We start from the raw sequence: 17,286 nt of genomic DNA, 5'->3' as shown, positions 1-17,286 counted from the left end.
TTTGAATAATCCAGATACAAATTCCTCACCAGATTTGACTTGATAAAGTATCAGGATGCCTCAGTAATTTTATTTAATATCATAAAATTGATGATTCCATTCCAACAGTCAATACAGTAGTCAATCACCCATTCCCAACTCTAGTTACTCCTTTCATCTTCCTTATATGGCCAGGTACTAGGATAATGATTTAAAATTCATGATTTACCAATTAAGAATTCTATATGTTAACATTCTGATTTTCTAATTGACATCCCTTAAAAGTGGTTAAAAAAATTTTGTAACCTTATTTTCAGACCTCTCAGATTTTCTTTTCAGTGAGGGTAAAATCCATTCATCAAAAGTGAACTCAAAAAGCATGTGAGACAATGACAATTCTTGAAAATGAAATACTGTCAAGTGTCAACGGTAAGTCACTTTCAAATAATTTTGAAACCCTCTTATACCATTTATTTAAAGTATTTCTCGGAAGTCGGAATAACTCAAGACCAATCAAAAGAAAGTTACACGTATGTTCCAAATAAAGCCATAGACTCGAGAGGTGTCATTAGAAGCAATACCTTTAATGCTATATGTTGCATTTCCACAATTCCACACACACACATTCATCCCTTAAATACAGCATGCATTCATCCTTTAAATAGAAACAGAACCTAGTAGACTATAAGTGAACTACAAAAGTTGTGAATCTGAACCCCATGATTGGGAAAAGGATCTGTTAGTGATAGATAATACTGGACTTTGGATTATGGCTTAATGAAGCTAATATGACAACTAAATACCTTCAGGGTGAAACCAAGCTATTATACAGGCTATCTTATTCAAATAAAATCATAGTGCAAAACTAATAGATGATCAAAAGAAAGTTAAAAATGCCAATCTAATTGCTATTGGATTAGACTAATTCACAAGATCCAGATAATTTATCAGGCATTATTTTTTACGTGCATCATATTGAAACAAGTATGATAGACACAATCTTTGCTGCATCAACGCTGAATCGTTACCATTTCCCACAACATAATTAGATAAAAGTTCAAAATGGATACTTCAGTTTAAAAGTAACCAAAATATTATCACCTTAATAGTAACATGCATACTCAAAGACTAGGCATGGGTGAAAGTTCTCCACCTGATAATCTACACCCGTAGTGGAAATAAGCCGACCAAATCCCAGCAAGATCAATGGACTTATAGATTGAACAGCAATCTTCCAACTCCTGAAGAGAGTAGAACTTAGTTCCACCGCATAGCAGTGCAATAGGATATCCAAACATCATAAAGCAACAACTAATTTACAGCACATGATGTCGAATGGAAAAACAAGAAGAGCATCATCATCACCCCCACACCCAAAATACAATAACAGTTTACAGACTAAAATGGATTTAAAACCCTTTTCATTATCTACAGCTAAAATGTCAACAATATAACTCATTTGATGGAAACTAATTCAATCCGGTAGGCTACTAAAAAGTAACATAAATTCTGACAGAGTCCATTGCATTTCCTAGAACGGTGAGTTGATTCTAAAGGACATACCAAAAATTATATTATTAGCACACACAAGTTCTGCATGACCCAAGTCATCATTGTACATGTGTAAACATTCTCTCTTTTTTTTTCCTTTTCTCCTTTTCTTTCTTTCTTTCTTTCTCTCTCTCTTTTTTTTTTTTTGTTTTGGGGGGGGGGGGGGGGGGACATTCAAAAGATTAAGAAAATAAACAGAGAATTCTTGCAAATGCAGTGAATATTAAGGCTCTAACAGGTTGCTGAGCAGGAATCAAGCATGTATCTTACAAATTACTATTGAGTTAAAGTCAGCAACCTCACCATCTGAGTAGTGTGAGTTAATTCCCTCAGATGTATGTCAGTCTAATGGTAATGCAACGAAATCTAGATAAAGACAAGCAGGAACACCCCTCTTGGATTTGACACTAGTCAGTGGACTACAGTTGTAACCCATGGTCATCGAAAACTCAAAACAGCATCTCAGAAAAATTGCTGGGTTAAGGCTGTGTAGGAAGATGCCCCCCTGCATGGACGTCTTCAGCACCAGGTTCGCCCTAAAGATTACATTTTAACAAAGAACTCAGCCTCCTCACTGAACCCTTCTATCAAGGATCAGGTGGAAACATAACAACAATGGCATAGCCTTATCCCAACTAAATGGGGTCTGCTACATGGATGCATGCTCTCCAATCAGCCCTATTAAAACCATATATGGTACGAGGCCTAAACTATGCATGTCTTTCCTCACCGCCTCACCTAGGGTTTATTATAGGTCTGTACCTAACTGTTTTAGATCCTTCAATTTGAATCAAGTCTCCTCTATACTGAAGCATGCCAAGGCCTCCATTGAAAATGAGCATGCCACCTCAAATGGCTTTCCTATCATGTATCGGAGCTAACCCCAAGCTAACCCCAACCTAGCTCTAACATGAACATTCCTTATTTTGCCCTCCATAGTGTTGTCATGCATCCATTTCAACATCCTCATCTCCGCTAAAACATAGCTTATTATTATCTATGTGATGCTTCTTAGCCATAACAAAAATGCACCAAGAGCTCAGTCGTATCTTGTTTTTTATTGGCCGAGAATCCGAGATGAGATCATGCAAGTAATACACCATCTCAGCCGATATCTTGTCTCAGCTGTAGTTGTCAAGGTGTCTCCTAGGCTTTTCTCAGTCAATGATCTAGGCAGTAGCTGCCTTATTGATATTGAATGCCTTGACCATTATTTATGCCTGATATCATTTAAAAGCAAGGGAAATTACAGGAAGAACCCTGATGTAGGAGAAACCCTAGAAACTAGAGGAACCTACAAAGTGGGTTACTAGACTCTTAGAATTAAACACCTATTCTTGAAAGATAGTAAAGAAAGGAATTTGCAGCACTTGAAATCTAATTAATCATGCATATAAGACAACTAAAGTAGAGAAATAAACACAATAAGTCTTACTGGTAAGCACAACTAAACAAGAATCAATAGGGAAACAAGGGGATGGGGATCTTGGAACCGTAACACTAAATTGAATGCAAGGGTATTATGAAACTTACAAAAAATAGAGCTGTCCTAATCAATATCAGATTTCTAACAAGGAATTCAACAATTAACAATGTAAAGGGAGTCTTGGGAAGTTTTTATTTTAAACAAAACTACTGCCAAAGAATAAATGAGAAATATTTTGGGAGAGATAACGTTACCTGCTGATCCTGGCTGCAAAACAGGGGTTAGAAAGCATTTAGGAACAGAAATAAGAGAAAGAAAAAATATTTTGAAGTAGTGGTGAATCCTACAAAAGGAGAAAAAAATATTTTTGAAGTAATGGTGTATCCTAGGAAAGAGAGTAGGTGATAAGAGAGAGAGAGAGAAAGAAAAGAAAGAAAAGAAATAAAGAGAAGGGAAAGGAGGCTAACAAAAGAAAACTAGATTGCCGTATAAGGGAAAGAGGGAAAGAGGGAAGAAAAAAAAAAGAAAGAAAAAAAAGAACAACTGTGGGGTTTGGGGAAGAAGAAGAAGATTTCCAGGAAAGAAACTAGGTCTTTTTCGAGAAATAAAGAATAGATCTTTGAAGAGGAGAGCAAGGGGAATTTTTCTAGTGGGAAACAAGGGTGAAAGGATGAAAGAGAGCTTAACTGGAGAGAGGGGGAAGAACTAGTACCGCCAAGAGAGAGAGAGAGAGAGAGAGAGAGAGAGGCGCGTGAGCTTCTTTTCTAATTTTTTTCTTTATTCATTGATTGCCTAAAACAAATCCATACAATGTTTAAATAAAAAAATTGATCCTTCACAACCCTACATGTTTAATTCCCAAAATAACTCCAACTTAAGTTGTAAATATAACCCAAACCCAAAATAATTCAAAATTGGGCCAAAATAGACTCTAGGCCCAGCCCATAAAGACTCAAACATGAAATTAAAATATTTTAATAGTAAACTACTACCCAACCCACTAAGACTAAGGAAAATAACATGACAAACTACCTATGAGCAATGTTTCTCATCGAACCATGATCCTAGCAATCCAATAACCTCCGAACTCATCATCCATCCACATAGATGTTGTCATGGGATGATCTCTACATCGGCGTCGCTAGTAAACTCGAAACTGCTCACTGATGTCCTCATCAACTCTCCCCGACTTTGAAGAATTCACCTCCGATGAATAAAGGCTTTGGTAGTACTCTAGCATGTCTGGGTCAAGTTGTTGTAGCTCCGCCATCGTGATCCAAGTGTTGTCGATCTCAGGATGTCCCCGCCACATAACTAGGAATTCTCTGTAACCTCCCTCTTTTGTTGTTGTAACTCTCTCATCAAGGATCTCTTCAACTGTCTCAACTCTGTTGTGAAATTTAGGCATAGGTGGTACTAAAGTAGTAGGGAGCGAAGGGGTCTTACCAGCAAGGTCATCAAAAACAAAGGAAAGGGTGTCAAGGTCATCTGGATAGAATGATGCAGTAGTAGGAGTGCCATGGAAGGGGACAAGGTCCTCCACATTGAAAATATTGTTGATCCCCATGTTAGTTGGTAGATTAAGAACATAGGCATTAGCTCCTATTTTCTTCAGAATCTCGAATGGTCATGCACTACGAGCATATAGCTTGCTCGCTTTACCTTTAGTGAAACGCTACGGTATAATCATAACCATCACCATATCTCCTTCTTGAAACTCTTGCAATTGTCGATGCACATTAGTTTTGGACTTATATTGATCATTACTCAATGCTATTCGTTGTCTTATACTTGCATGTAAATCAGATATGTGCAGCGCAAAAGACTCGGCTGATGGGGAAGTCCTAGAGCTGGACACAGCTGAAATAAGGTCTATAGGAGCCTTGGGCCGGTATCCTAAACAAACCTCAAAAGGTGACAAACTAGTGGTTCGGTTCTTAGAGCTATTATAGGCAAACTCGGCTTCGGTAAGGACCCGATCCCAACTGGTAAGGTACTCTCCTATTAGGCAACGCAACAAGTTCCCTAGACTTCTATTAACAACCTCGGTCTGACCATCGGTTTAGGGGTGAAATGCAGAAGAGAAACGGAGTTTGGTTCCCATCATCCTCCATAGAGTCCGCCAAAAGTGACTAGTGAACTTAACATCCCTATTGGACCTATGGTATTACTTTACGAGGCAACTAGAGCATAAACAACTCCTAACTCTTTACACTCAACTTCAAATTCTTGTTGATTTAGTATGCCAAGTGTTTTAGAGCAAGTTTGTTTGATGGTACTGCCTTTATGCTCCACAACCTTAAGCTCTTTCGGGGTGCTAGGGGTCAATCAGATCTTTTTCCCTTTATATTCAAAGATACAGATGTTAGATTTCCCATGGGTAGTGACATCCCTATCATATAACCATGGTCTCCCTAAAATGATGTGAGCAACATCCATCTCTAGGACATCACACCACACTCTATCCTCATAACCAGCAAAATGTAGGGGAACTAAACACCTAAGGGTTACAAGGATAGTAAACTGATCGATCCAAGCAACCTTGTATGGTTTGGGGTGAGCCTCTGGTTTGAGCCCCATTCTGGATACAGCACTTTAAGCAACTACATTCATGCAGCTTCCACTATCTATGGCGACTCGACAGTTCTTACCTTGATGGCAAGTGTAGATAATAAAAATATTAGTCCGTTGCCAATCATCAGTATCTTTGAGTTGGGATACCATACAACACAGAACTCCAAGCTTAGACCCATATACCATATCAAGATCCTCATCAGATATGTTCTCATCTAGTCTATGATCTTCATACTCAAGCTCCTGATCATCATCCTGATCTAAATCCACATGGTCTTGCCCTCTAAAATAAAGGTTTTTGTTGGGGCATTCCCTAGCAATGCGTCCAAATCCTTGGCATTTGAAACATTGGAGATGGCCAGCTTTCATGGGGGGAGTTCCCAAAATGCCTTTACCCATGTTATCAATTGGGCGTTGTGGATTAACAGGGGGTCTTTGGAAATTGGTAGTGTTAGGGGTAGAACTTCGGAAACTAGATTCTCCGGGCTGAAAGCTATTCTTTTGAGGAAAAGTCTTCATGGATGCCTCAAGTTCTAGAGCAATCCTAAAGGCTTGAGGGACATCTCGCACTAAGTGGGGTGCAAGTCGTGACCAGATATTTGAGTTAAGTCCAGTAATAAACCTAGAAAGTGTTTGCTCAACATCCTCACGAGTACGGCTTCTAATCTTAAGTTCATTGAATTTGGCCATGTACTCAGTCACAATTAATTTCCCTTGCTTTAGGGTGTTCATTTCATTCAACAAGTTCAGCCTACTCCCTTTTAAGCCTTTCTTGCATCTCAACCCAAGTGGTCACTAGCTCAAGTCCTAGATTGTTCTCTTAGTACTCTAATTCTGTCCAAAAATCTTGGGCAGCCCCGATAAGCTTAATCTTAGCAAACCTAAAGCGAACCTCTTCTGACATACCATAAAAATCAAAGTACCTGTTCATTTGTCTAATCCAATCTAGTAAGACTTTTGCATCTATTTGGCCATCATAAGATGGGGCCTCTACCTTGACTATCCTCCTAATATCGAACCCTCTATCATGGGTGTCAAGAGCATTGTCATGCTCATAGGTTGCATGATGCATAGGACCAAGATGTCCACGTGCTCCACGACCTCTACCTCTACCTCTTCCATTACCTTGGAAATTATCCCTAGTTCTATCAAGATCCTCGAAGCGGTGGTCAAAGTTCTAGAGGTCCACTTGGTAGTTTTCATTCCTAGGTCCATTGGCTTGAGCATTATGTCCATGCTGCTCTTGTTGTCCCTCTATGGCTGTAAGTTGTGTTGCAAGAGTCCGAACATTACATTCTATGGCTTGAATGGTGGTGGCTTGGGCTGCATCTGCTGCCCTTTGGTTATTTAACTCCTCTTGAGTTGTTTGAATGGCCTTTAAGATCTCTCCATTTTGTTGGAGCAGCCGAGTCAATTGGTCAGGGGTCAATTGGGCACTTGATGAACCAATTATATTGGAATACTCGTGTCCACTTCGGGTTACTACCATACACAGTCTGACCTAAAGACACCTAAACTAAAACCAACAATTCTAACAACTCGAAACCTAAAAGTCCAGCAGTACTGACACTCTAAACCATGCTCTGATACCAGAATTGATGTAGGAGAAACCCTAGAAACTAGGGGACCTACAAAGTGAGGTTACTAGACTCTTAGAATTAAACACCTATTCTTGACAGATAGTAAAGAAAGGAATTTGCAGCACTTGGAATTTGATTAATCATGCATATAAGACAACTAAAGTAGAGAAATGAACACAATAAGTCTTACTGGTAAGCACAACTAAACAAGAATCAATACGGAAACAAGGGGATGGGGATCTTGGCACCATAACACTAAATTGAATGCAAGGGTATTATGAAACTTACAGAAAATAGAGCTATCCTAATCAATATCAGATTTCTAACAAGGAATTCAACAATTAACAATGTAAAGGGAGTCTTGGGAAGTTTTTGTTTAAACAAAACTACTACCAAAGAATAAATGAGAAATATTTTGGTAAAGATAATGTTACCTGCTGATCCTGGCTGCAAAACAAGGGTTAGAAAGCATTTAGGAACAGAAATAAGAGAAAGAAAAAATATTTTGAAGTAGTGGTGAATCCTACGAAAGGAGAAAAAAATATTTTGTAAGTAATGGTGTATCCTAGGAAAGAGAGTAGGTGATAAGAGAGAGGGAGAGAAAGAAAAGAAACAAAGAGAAGGGAAGGGAGACTAACAAAAGAAAACTAGACTGCCATATAAGGGAAAGAGGGAAGAAAAAAAAAGAACAAAGTTTTTTCTGGAAAAAAAAAAACAATTGTGGGGTTTGGGGAAGAAGAAGAAGATTTCCAGGAAAGAAACTAGGTCTTTTTTGAGAAATAAAGAGTAGATCTTTGAAGAGGAGAGCAAGGGGAATTTTTCTAGTGGGAAACAAGGGTGAAATGATGAAAGAGAGCTTACCTAGAGAGAGGGGGAAGAACTAGTACCGCCAGGAGGGAGAGAGAGAGAGAGAGAGAGAGAGAGAGAGAGAAAGAGCAGCGTGAGCTTCTTTTCTAATTCTTTTCTTTATTCATTGATTGCCAAAAACAAATTCCATACAAGGTTTAAATAAAAAAAATTGATCCCTCACAACCCTACATGTTTAATTCCCAAAATAACCCCAACTTAAGTTGTAAATATAACCCAAACCCAAAATAATTCAAAATTGGGCCAAAATAGACTTTAGGCCCAGCCCATAAAGACTCAAACATGAAATTAAAATATTTCAATAGTAAACTACTACCCAACCCACTAAGACTAAGGAAAATAACATGACAAACTGCCTATGAGCAGTGTTTCTCATCGAACCATAGGATCCTAGCAATCCGATAACCTCCGAACTCATCATCCATCCACATCGATGCTATCGTGGGATGATCTCTACGTCGGCGTCACCGGTAAACTCGGAACTGCTCATTGATGTCCTCATCAAACCCCCTTGCAGTTGAAATTTACATATGGAGTTCCAAACCCCCAGAGTTTAGGCTACTTGTTACATTTGTAATTACTAGTTAGTTTCTGTTTACGTCCGTTTTTGGGCTTTCAATTCAAGACGTCTGTTTATGGGCAGCTCCCATGTTCCGTGGCAGGGACTTTCAAATCATGATGCACACCAATGAACAAAAATTCATATAAGCTAATAAGAGTGCAAGGAATGAGCACCCAAGTTGTATTCTTTGCCGTGTTCAGTTAGATAGGGTAGCTCTGATATATAAGGCTCTCTCTGATATTTAATTTTTGTTTGTGTTGAAATTTTTTCCATCTCTGTTATTATGTTGCATTTCGATGTACAATACTTTCATGTAAGAAAATATAGAAAGATCCGTCAATTTGCAAATGAATCAAGCTTATAAGCCTCAGAATGGAACACTGGATGATAAAGTTATTAAACATAAACTAAGACATGAAACTATAAGTATCCAAAAATCACTTTAAGTTTATCCCAGGAAGATCAACCACTAACCACCAAGATGGGAAGTTACAAAGAAGAATTATGTTCACATAGACTCTTTATGACATAGAACAAGCATATGGAACTATGGAAGTTTTAATATAATCATATTCTCTTAATAAAAATTAATATACTTGTTCTGTAATAGAAAAGAGCTTCAGTAACATATATAGGCGTGGAGAGTAAACTAGCATACTAGTGTTAAAGCCTTAGAACACAATACTTGAAGAAAAAACAAAAAGGCAACTAAACATGAGGGAACTCGTAAAGGTTTTAAGATAGAATATATCGAACGTAATTTAGTGAAATTTGGAGCAGTTACAGGGAAATATGATAGTTGATGAAAATAAGACATTGTAACACGAAATGTCTATTTTCTTGGTTTAATCCATAAGAAGGAATATTGATGTGAACCCAATTCTAGGGTAGGGTTTTCTAAGATAAATTCCTTGAAATTGGGGGTTCGCCCAGAATCTTCCAGCAAATTAATGGGATGATGTAAGGAACCACCCTAAGACTATAATGGAATGAAAGGGTCATCTAACACTATGTAGGAAAGCTCTATTGTCGCAAATCAGATGGGTAGGGATAATTTTGGGGAAGGGAAAAATTAGGATTTTATCAAAACCCAAGATTGGATCATTTACTTGGTTGTAGGGTACCTAAAATAATATTATGGAAGAGGGGCTTTCCTTTCTTTCTTTTTCCTTTCTTTCTTTTTCCTTTCTTTCTTTTTCCTTTCTTTCGTTTTCCTTTCTTTCTCTTTTCTTTTCTTTTCTTTCTTTTCCTTTCTTCCTTTCTTTCTTTTCTTTCTTTCTTTTTCTGTTTGTCTTTTCTCAGTTTTCTGATTCTGCCGCAATGAAGAGAGGAGAGGGAAGAGAGTCCGAGAGAGTGGAGGGTGTGGGGGTTGCCGCAAGGTTTGGGGAGAGTGCGGGAAGGGCTGGGGAGGATCGCAGGAGGTAGGGGAAGGGGATAGGAGAGCCCCCGGGGCTGAGGAATGCTGCTACTGTGATGCAGCAGCAAGCAAGAGGGTCTAGGTGGGTGCACAGTGCAGGGGAGGGGAAGGGAGCTGTTGTAATTTCAGGGGAATGGGAGAGGGAGGGCTGCAATGGTAGGGGAGGGGTTTCCTAGGTCTTGCGATGGGGTTGGGAAGTGAGGGCAGCGAGTGGGGCTGCTGTACCTACTCATTTAAGTCTGCTATTGACTGTTAATAGTTGCTGGAATTGGAAGAAGTTGCTGGACTTGTTGAAGAAGGGTGCTATAAAGGGTTGCTAATCATTGAAGAATAAAGTTTTACTCAAAAATTGCCATGGGCCCCTCAAACAGGAACCACGGTCCTCAAACTCAATATTCTTATTCACATAATCAGGCTTTATTTATGGCATACTAAAAGATCTTAACTCTAAGTGGGATCCCTTTATAAATTAGGATCCCACCACATTAATCACAACCGTTGAAATAAAAATTAATAGATCTAATGGTCCCTAATTGACACATGCTAAAATAAAATTCTAGTAACTTAAAACTCTAATTTTTTTTTCACTAAAAGGATCATTATATTAAGCGAAGAATAAATATTAAAAATACATAAATTAATACCGTATAAAGAACCAACCTCCCTTATCCGCAACAACTGTTGCCCCCAATACACCATTCCTCACTGGTTCCTGGCTCGATTAGAAAACCACTAACTTATAAAACGAAATCTAGGACGTCTAGAGGCATCCACATCAAGTTCATTAAGGATTGAAGCTGACCAAGGAATGTTAATATCAGAAGTTCTTGTCCTAGCTGCCAAATTTGCCAAAAAATCTGCCACTGTAGTAGTTTCACGATAGCAATGTGAAATCTTCCAATCTATAGTCAACAAATATTCTTGTAACTCCCTCCACATATGAAAGATATACCAAGGTATTTTCTTCTGCTGTATTAAAGTCACCACAGCTTTTGAATCACTTTCTACCCAAAGCTTTTTAATTTGTAAATGCCTTGCCCAACGTAATCCGTGAATGAAAGTTTCCAATTCAGCCTCAAAGTTGGTTTTAACCACTAAAAAAATACTGAAATTGAAAACCACCGCAGCAACTTAAAACTCTAATTAGCAAATGCTAAATTCTATTTAATCAAAAACTCTAAATGACATGAGCTGGACTAAAGACCCAAGGACTCTTAATTAACTCAAACTGGACTTCCTAACTGACTGAAACTCTATAAAAAATGAAGATAAAATTCTGAAAATAAAAACCAGCCACTAAATTAGGGCTAAAGTGACCAAAATACCACTCCTAGAGGGTTCGGCCAAAGGGGGTCAACCCTGTTCACATCAAATATTCAAGAGGATATTGCAACAGAGTTCAATCAGGATGGATTAATTGGAGAGGAGATTCTAGAGTGTTCTGTGAACAACACATGCAAATGAAATTGGAATGGAACCTCACAAGAGACAGTGACAAAGCAGTCATGCTCTCCGGAGCAAAATGTTGAGCAACCAACAGACAATGCGCATACAGTAAGTTTAGCTTATGTGAGGATGATGAGATACGTAATGTAAATGACTAGTATGAAACACCAATGGATAATGCGATAACAAAAAGTGAACTCAAATGGTTCTGCCAAGTGTATGAGTACGGTGGCACATAACAAAAGCTCTCAATAATGAGAGGCTTTATTCCTGTACCTACTATATGATTTAGAAACTATATGAGAAGATAGAGTGAAAATAGAAAATCGTGATTTTAGAGCTGCATTGCCAAGCACTCGAAACTATAGGCTTCATATTTTTTCAGGTAATAACCATGCAGAAACAAAAAATTTCAATTAAAATCTTGACTTGTACAGATTTTACCGCCAACATTTCTTTTTCTGTGGCTTTTACATCGATACAAATGGAACCTAAGAAGGGAACACTAAAAACTAGAATTTTTCTGTGTAATCCTGAGTGACGGCATTTTCAGACAATGAAATGACTCACCTTGATGAAACATTTCGTGCTTGTCTTGAAACCAGAGAATTTGCAAGCACAAACGCTCCTACCCCTAGATCCATCTGCCAAAAATCAAAGTTGATATTTCTGAATTCAACTAATAAACAATAAAATCTCATATGGAAACAAATGCAAAACTATTATGTACAGCTTGTATGTCACCACCCCCTTCCCCCCTACCACAAAAGATAGTAGTAAGAATAATAAGTCGAAGCTTCAAGAAGCATTAAAGAAATTGCAGAGACTCAATGATTATTGGAACTGCAAACTGAAACATGGATAAAGAATACAAGTTGTCAACTATCAGATTAAATCAATTTTCTTGCATCAACATAAGTACACACTGATTCCTTTTGACTGTCAATATCTCATTAGCAGCTGCCATCATTCCTTCTATTCACGGCCAAACTCAAAGCACAGGGTCCATAAACACCTAATGATTCACCCAAATAAGTCATTATCATGATTCTTTCACTTTCTCATATTTTTGTTATGCATCCATCAGATACAGATGGATTGCTTTTGCCAACAATTATGATATTTGAGAAGCCAACATCACAGAGAAGTTGCCAAAAATTTGAAGATGGTAAAGGATTGAATATGATGTGCATCAAGCATCATGGATGCAAAAATGTCTTACATCATAAAGGTACAGCCTTCAAGGCTTTTTGAATCTGTAAGCAAGTATGAAGTTTGAGTCTGAAGAAAGGAACAAGGTTCAAGGTCTCTCACTCTTCTCCTCCATATTTTCGTCCTTTTATCTCTCTCTATTCCTCTATATATTTAATTAGGTGCCAAGGACATAGAATATAAAAACACAATGGACTCTATCAAGTTTAATATGGTAGACATGCATCACATCCCAAGTTGATAAGATCTTGAATAGCATCCAATGATGACACCATTAATACCATAAGGTGTGTCACCTTGCAACCATCAATACCCAATTTGCAGTTACCTCAGATATAGCAATAGATTCTAGGTACTTATTGCACTTTTCAGATCGATAGTTTTAGAGTTTGGCTAACTAGATCAAACAAATTATTCATTCAGCTAAAAGGACTATTCTTCTACAAAAAAAAATGAAGGTTTTGAGGTACAGCTATACAGGGGTGTAGCAAAAGAATGAAATATGTTCCCAAACCTCACAGTGTTCCTCTAATAAAAGAAAGCATGAGAGGCACATCATTAGTCAATCGATAGCTAGTAATCAAATAGCAAAACTCAGAAGAGAGAACACATTTCAGAATTCAAACCATCAACCGTGAGAGGATTAGCTTCCATTGAAAATCTCACAAGAATAGGGAGAGAAAGATACAACTCTATCTGATGGTTTAATGCTTTTATTCCACATGCTATAATGGTATATGCCATTTTATAATTTTCCCAATTCATAAATGCAGCCTTATTCTTGAGCAATAATATAGAATTTCAAAAGCTGGTTGTATGGAGGTTGGGCAGTTAACTGCCATATTGACAAGCTACGTGCAGGAGAAATGAGGATGCTAATATGTATGTGCATTGTGCAGAAAGACTAGGAGAGATAAAGTAAGGAATGAACGTATTGGAGCCCATCTGGGAGTTACCCCAATCAATATCAAGCTCCAAGAGAATCGTTTGAGGTGGATGTCAGGTTCAACAGAGGCCTAGGGACAGCACTAGTAAAGAGGACAACAAAAGTTCTGATTGAAGGGGCTAAAAGAGCTACTGGCAGGCCTAAAATGACCATAGGAAATGTTGTGAAGAAGGACGAGCATAATGTAGATCTTGCACAAAGCATGGCCTCGGATAAATCCAATTGGAGGGCAATGATCCATGTAACTGACCGCATTTAGTTAAGATTCTCCTGGCTTCCTGGGTTGTTCCTCTTTCCACTTACTTTCATCTTTCGTCCTTTTTTCCTGCATTTTCCATCTACCATTTGTTAGTTTCCATTTTTTTTAATTTCTCATCCCCCCCCCCTCCTTTTGTTTGAACCTCAGTTTCCCTTCCTTTTTCTTTTTCTTTTTTGGGTGGGATCCATATAGTCAACCCCATTAAGTTGGTAAAAGACTGGGTTTTCTGTCATTCTGTTAGTTTGAAATGCCTTCCTTTAAGGAGCTTCTTGCACATTATGAAATTTAGAAAAGAACATTCAAGTTTTATGAGTTCATATTTTCCCCGATAGAAAGAAAAATAAAGAATGAAACATTTCAGGGCATTTATGTTTTGGCATAATAACACACTGAATTACCCTAAGAATTAAGATAAGTTATAGAATTTCCACTTGCATGTAAGAATGAGTGGCAATATAATAGTAATGATAACTCTACCAAATATATGATGAAAACATGATTTTTAGGTACAGTTAAAGGGCATACCAGACTAGTACCAAAAGTCTCTGTCTTAGCGTATCTTCTAGGAAATACTTTGAAGTCAACAGCCAAAATGCATAGACACGTCATAATCATCTACATAGAAGCATCCTTGTAAGGGACAAGAGCACTTTAAATCAAATCAAACTTATTAATAGACTAAATAAAGCAAATGAGAAACTTACAATTGCAACTCTGAATGATGAAATACTTGTCCTCGAAGACTCAACAAGCTGGAGTCCTTTCTTCGGGGAAGGAGGACAAGAGTGAGATCTACATGAAGCAGACAGAATATGACATTCCCTTTCATCTTTCTTTATTTTTCCTTTTTTTAGGGTGAATATTCCTTTCCTTCTTTCTCTTGTTACCCTTTAACATCTGTTCAAGGAGTCTATCCAAAAACTTGGAGGTGATTTTGCAAATGAGAGAAAATTTTATAGTTTTACCTTTTAGCTGCAATGCAGATAAGAATCAGGAACGCACAGAAAATGGCACTTATATAAACCCATCCTGATAGGACCTAGTAAGAGTAGCAACCAAATGTCAATGCTCCAGCATGTAAAAACTCCAATATGTTGCACGCAAAACCAGGAGATACCGAAGGCCAATCAACAGTATTTCCTCGTTACGAGCCAGCATAAAGAATAGTGAACTAAAGTCATAAAAATCCCAAACTTGAAAACAATCAGAACAGAAATGGATTTTGACTTGTACAAAACAAGACTCGAGGGAAAAGCCTTCAGTCTCATGGAAGAATATACTTACAGTGAAAGATAGAAGGATTGGGACCACAATTAGGAGAAAATCCAAAAGAAGCATGACCATGTAGGCTTTCCAATCTTTGCGAACAACAGTTTTAACATCATTTTTCTTCAATGTGTTCGCAAAACTTAAGGGATCTGAAAAGGAAATCATATTTATATCTTATAGCAGTTTATTAAGACAAACAATGCAAACACCACGTGCATCTTGAAATCAATTCACGCATGCATTAATTTGGCTATTGTAATAGCAATAAGAAAAGCCGGAGTGGAGATTCCCAACATCATTTGGATAACCAAATGGTGATACAGTTTTCACCCATTACAAATTCCAGTGTATTTTAGATATCCAAGCAAGCAGGAATTGCAGCTTCACCCCGCGCCAAAATTTTTCTTTTGAATAATAAACTATTTTTCGTGCACGAGGGTAATGAGAACCAAACGGTGGCATTCAGCATTCTAAAACTTAAACTTGTGGACAAAAATGAAAATTTAAGGTTCTATGACAAAATCTCCTTTTTTTTATTGGAAATGAAAAGATTACCTGGTAGTCCTTTGAAGCTGATAGAATGCCGCAAAAGTATCAGAGCCTAGAAAGAATGGGGAAAACTGAGAAAAAAAATGAGGCAATGAGCTTGGAAGGACAGCGGAAATAACCATGAACTCACAGGTATAATCGTCGAGAGCGCAGCAATTTCGGTCATGGAAGAGCCTGACAAGTTGCTCACAAATCTGCAAAACCGGAAACAGGTAAATATTTGAGATAAGACTTGTTAAGCAACTGTATAAGTAAGGGATCAAACGAAGAAAGATGCAGGATTCCTACTCTTCTTTTAGCTGCTTGTGGGGATTGAACGACTTCTGAAGAGGATCCATAGGTGATTGAAGCCTCAAATCGCCAATCAAACCCTACCCAATTGTCGCAAATACTTGCCTTTGGTCGACCTGAGTTCCGAATAGCATCGACATGAACATCAACCGAAACTTACTTCAGTGTTAAACGGCGAAGACTTCAATGAGGAGGTCAACGAACAGAGTTTGGGACTGTTTTACTGGGAGTGAAGCAATTTAATTCCGTATCGAGAATTGCAGGTTTCGAACGTTTCACAGATTTACTTCGCACCTGTTTAATCCGTGAGAACGATATATCGGACCGAACATCCCAAACAGTGAAATATAATTTCACTTCCATTTTTATTTTAATGTTTTTTACGTGCGGGACCATAATGGACTACAAATGTGGAGGGAGTAACACGAATCCGTATCAGCGACCCCGTCAGGGTTTGTGCTCCCGGCTTACCACCACAAAAAGCAGGGGCAGGGGTGGTGATGGAAGTGTTTTTTTTTATATATATATTTTTTTCAGGGTGGGGCCCACCATTTTTGTAGTGGAGAAATCGTCCCGTCGGGGGTGATGATCCAGATTCGAGTAACACCATTAATCGCCGTGTCGGTGGCTGGCAACACCACCGACACGGCGACATATCGCCGACATGTTGGCGATTTTTTTGCGGAAATCAAATAACCCAGCCTTGCCTTCTGATTGCCAAGAACGTCGCTGACTATCTTTGGAACAACTTCCTTGGTGGTAGTTCATCGTCGAGGCCATTCAGTGCTGCTGTTTTAGATGGCATAGATTTCGACATTGAAGGTGGCGGTGGGTCGAATGAGCACTATGACGATTTGGCGAGGTACCTATCTAAGTATTGCAAACAAGCGAAGAAGGTGTACTTGACGGTGGCTCCACAACACGGAAAACTAGTTTTGGGTATGTTCTTTAGAAGAGCAACTGAGCAAGTTTCTTCACCCCACAAGCATCAAGAAGCCAAAGAAATTTTGATTTAATCAAATTCGTTTTACTCCTCAACCATGATTCAGGTTCAGAACTTGATTCAATCCTCAACATGGTGGCTTAGATCTTGTGATTGGAGTCATTGACTCCCCGAAAGGAAGAGCTTCAACGATCAAGACTTGGGTCTCGTTCTCCCCTACAATGACTACTGAATACCGTTCTCCTAGGGATTCCGATGGTCACGACACCCACAATCCACATAGCCTCCATCGCCGACTTAAGGTAAAAATTGTATCCTTGGGTTTCGCCATTAAGTATATTCAAATTTCAAATATGAAATGATCAAAATGCCCTTCAAATTATTTAATATATTATATTAATATATTTTTTCTTCT

The 17,286-nt window shown here is 38.3% G+C and overlaps 1 protein-coding gene across 5 annotated transcripts in view; it reads right to left on the bottom strand.

Moving 5' to 3' along the window:
- LOC149025433 (transferases, transferring acyl groups) overlaps positions 1–16,245 on the bottom strand; it is a 73,182-nt gene extending 56,937 nt beyond the window's left edge. For 4 of the 5 annotated variants that reach the window (XM_089145666.1, XM_089145669.1, XM_089145664.1 and 1 more), the window contains exons 1-9: positions 15,926–16,245; positions 15,768–15,831; positions 15,644–15,689; positions 15,104–15,237; positions 14,785–14,858; positions 14,524–14,611; positions 14,345–14,434; positions 11,973–12,046; positions 1,133–1,220 (exon numbers count right to left, since the gene is read on the bottom strand). In XM_089145666.1, coding sequence (XP_089001792.1) covers positions 1,133–1,220; positions 11,973–12,046; positions 14,345–14,434; positions 14,524–14,611; positions 14,785–14,858; positions 15,104–15,237; positions 15,644–15,689; positions 15,768–15,831; positions 15,926–15,975 — 708 coding nt within the window. In that variant the 5' untranslated portion in view covers positions 15,976–16,245. Of the gene's footprint in view, positions 1–1,132; positions 1,221–11,972; positions 12,047–14,344; positions 14,435–14,523; positions 14,612–14,784; positions 14,859–15,103; positions 15,238–15,643; positions 15,690–15,767; positions 15,832–15,925 lie in introns of those variants that run through there. The other variant, XM_089145667.1, reaches the window with a different exon arrangement.
- Positions 16,246–17,286: the final 1,041 nt, after the last annotated feature.

This window comes from Hakea prostrata, chromosome 2 (genome assembly GCF_041222555.1).
Source record: "Hakea prostrata isolate BN-2017 chromosome 2, UWA_Hpros_2, whole genome shotgun sequence".
Lineage (NCBI taxonomy): Eukaryota > Viridiplantae > Streptophyta > Magnoliopsida > Proteales > Proteaceae > Hakea > Hakea prostrata.
This window is presented reverse-complemented; position numbering and strand designations above follow the sequence as displayed.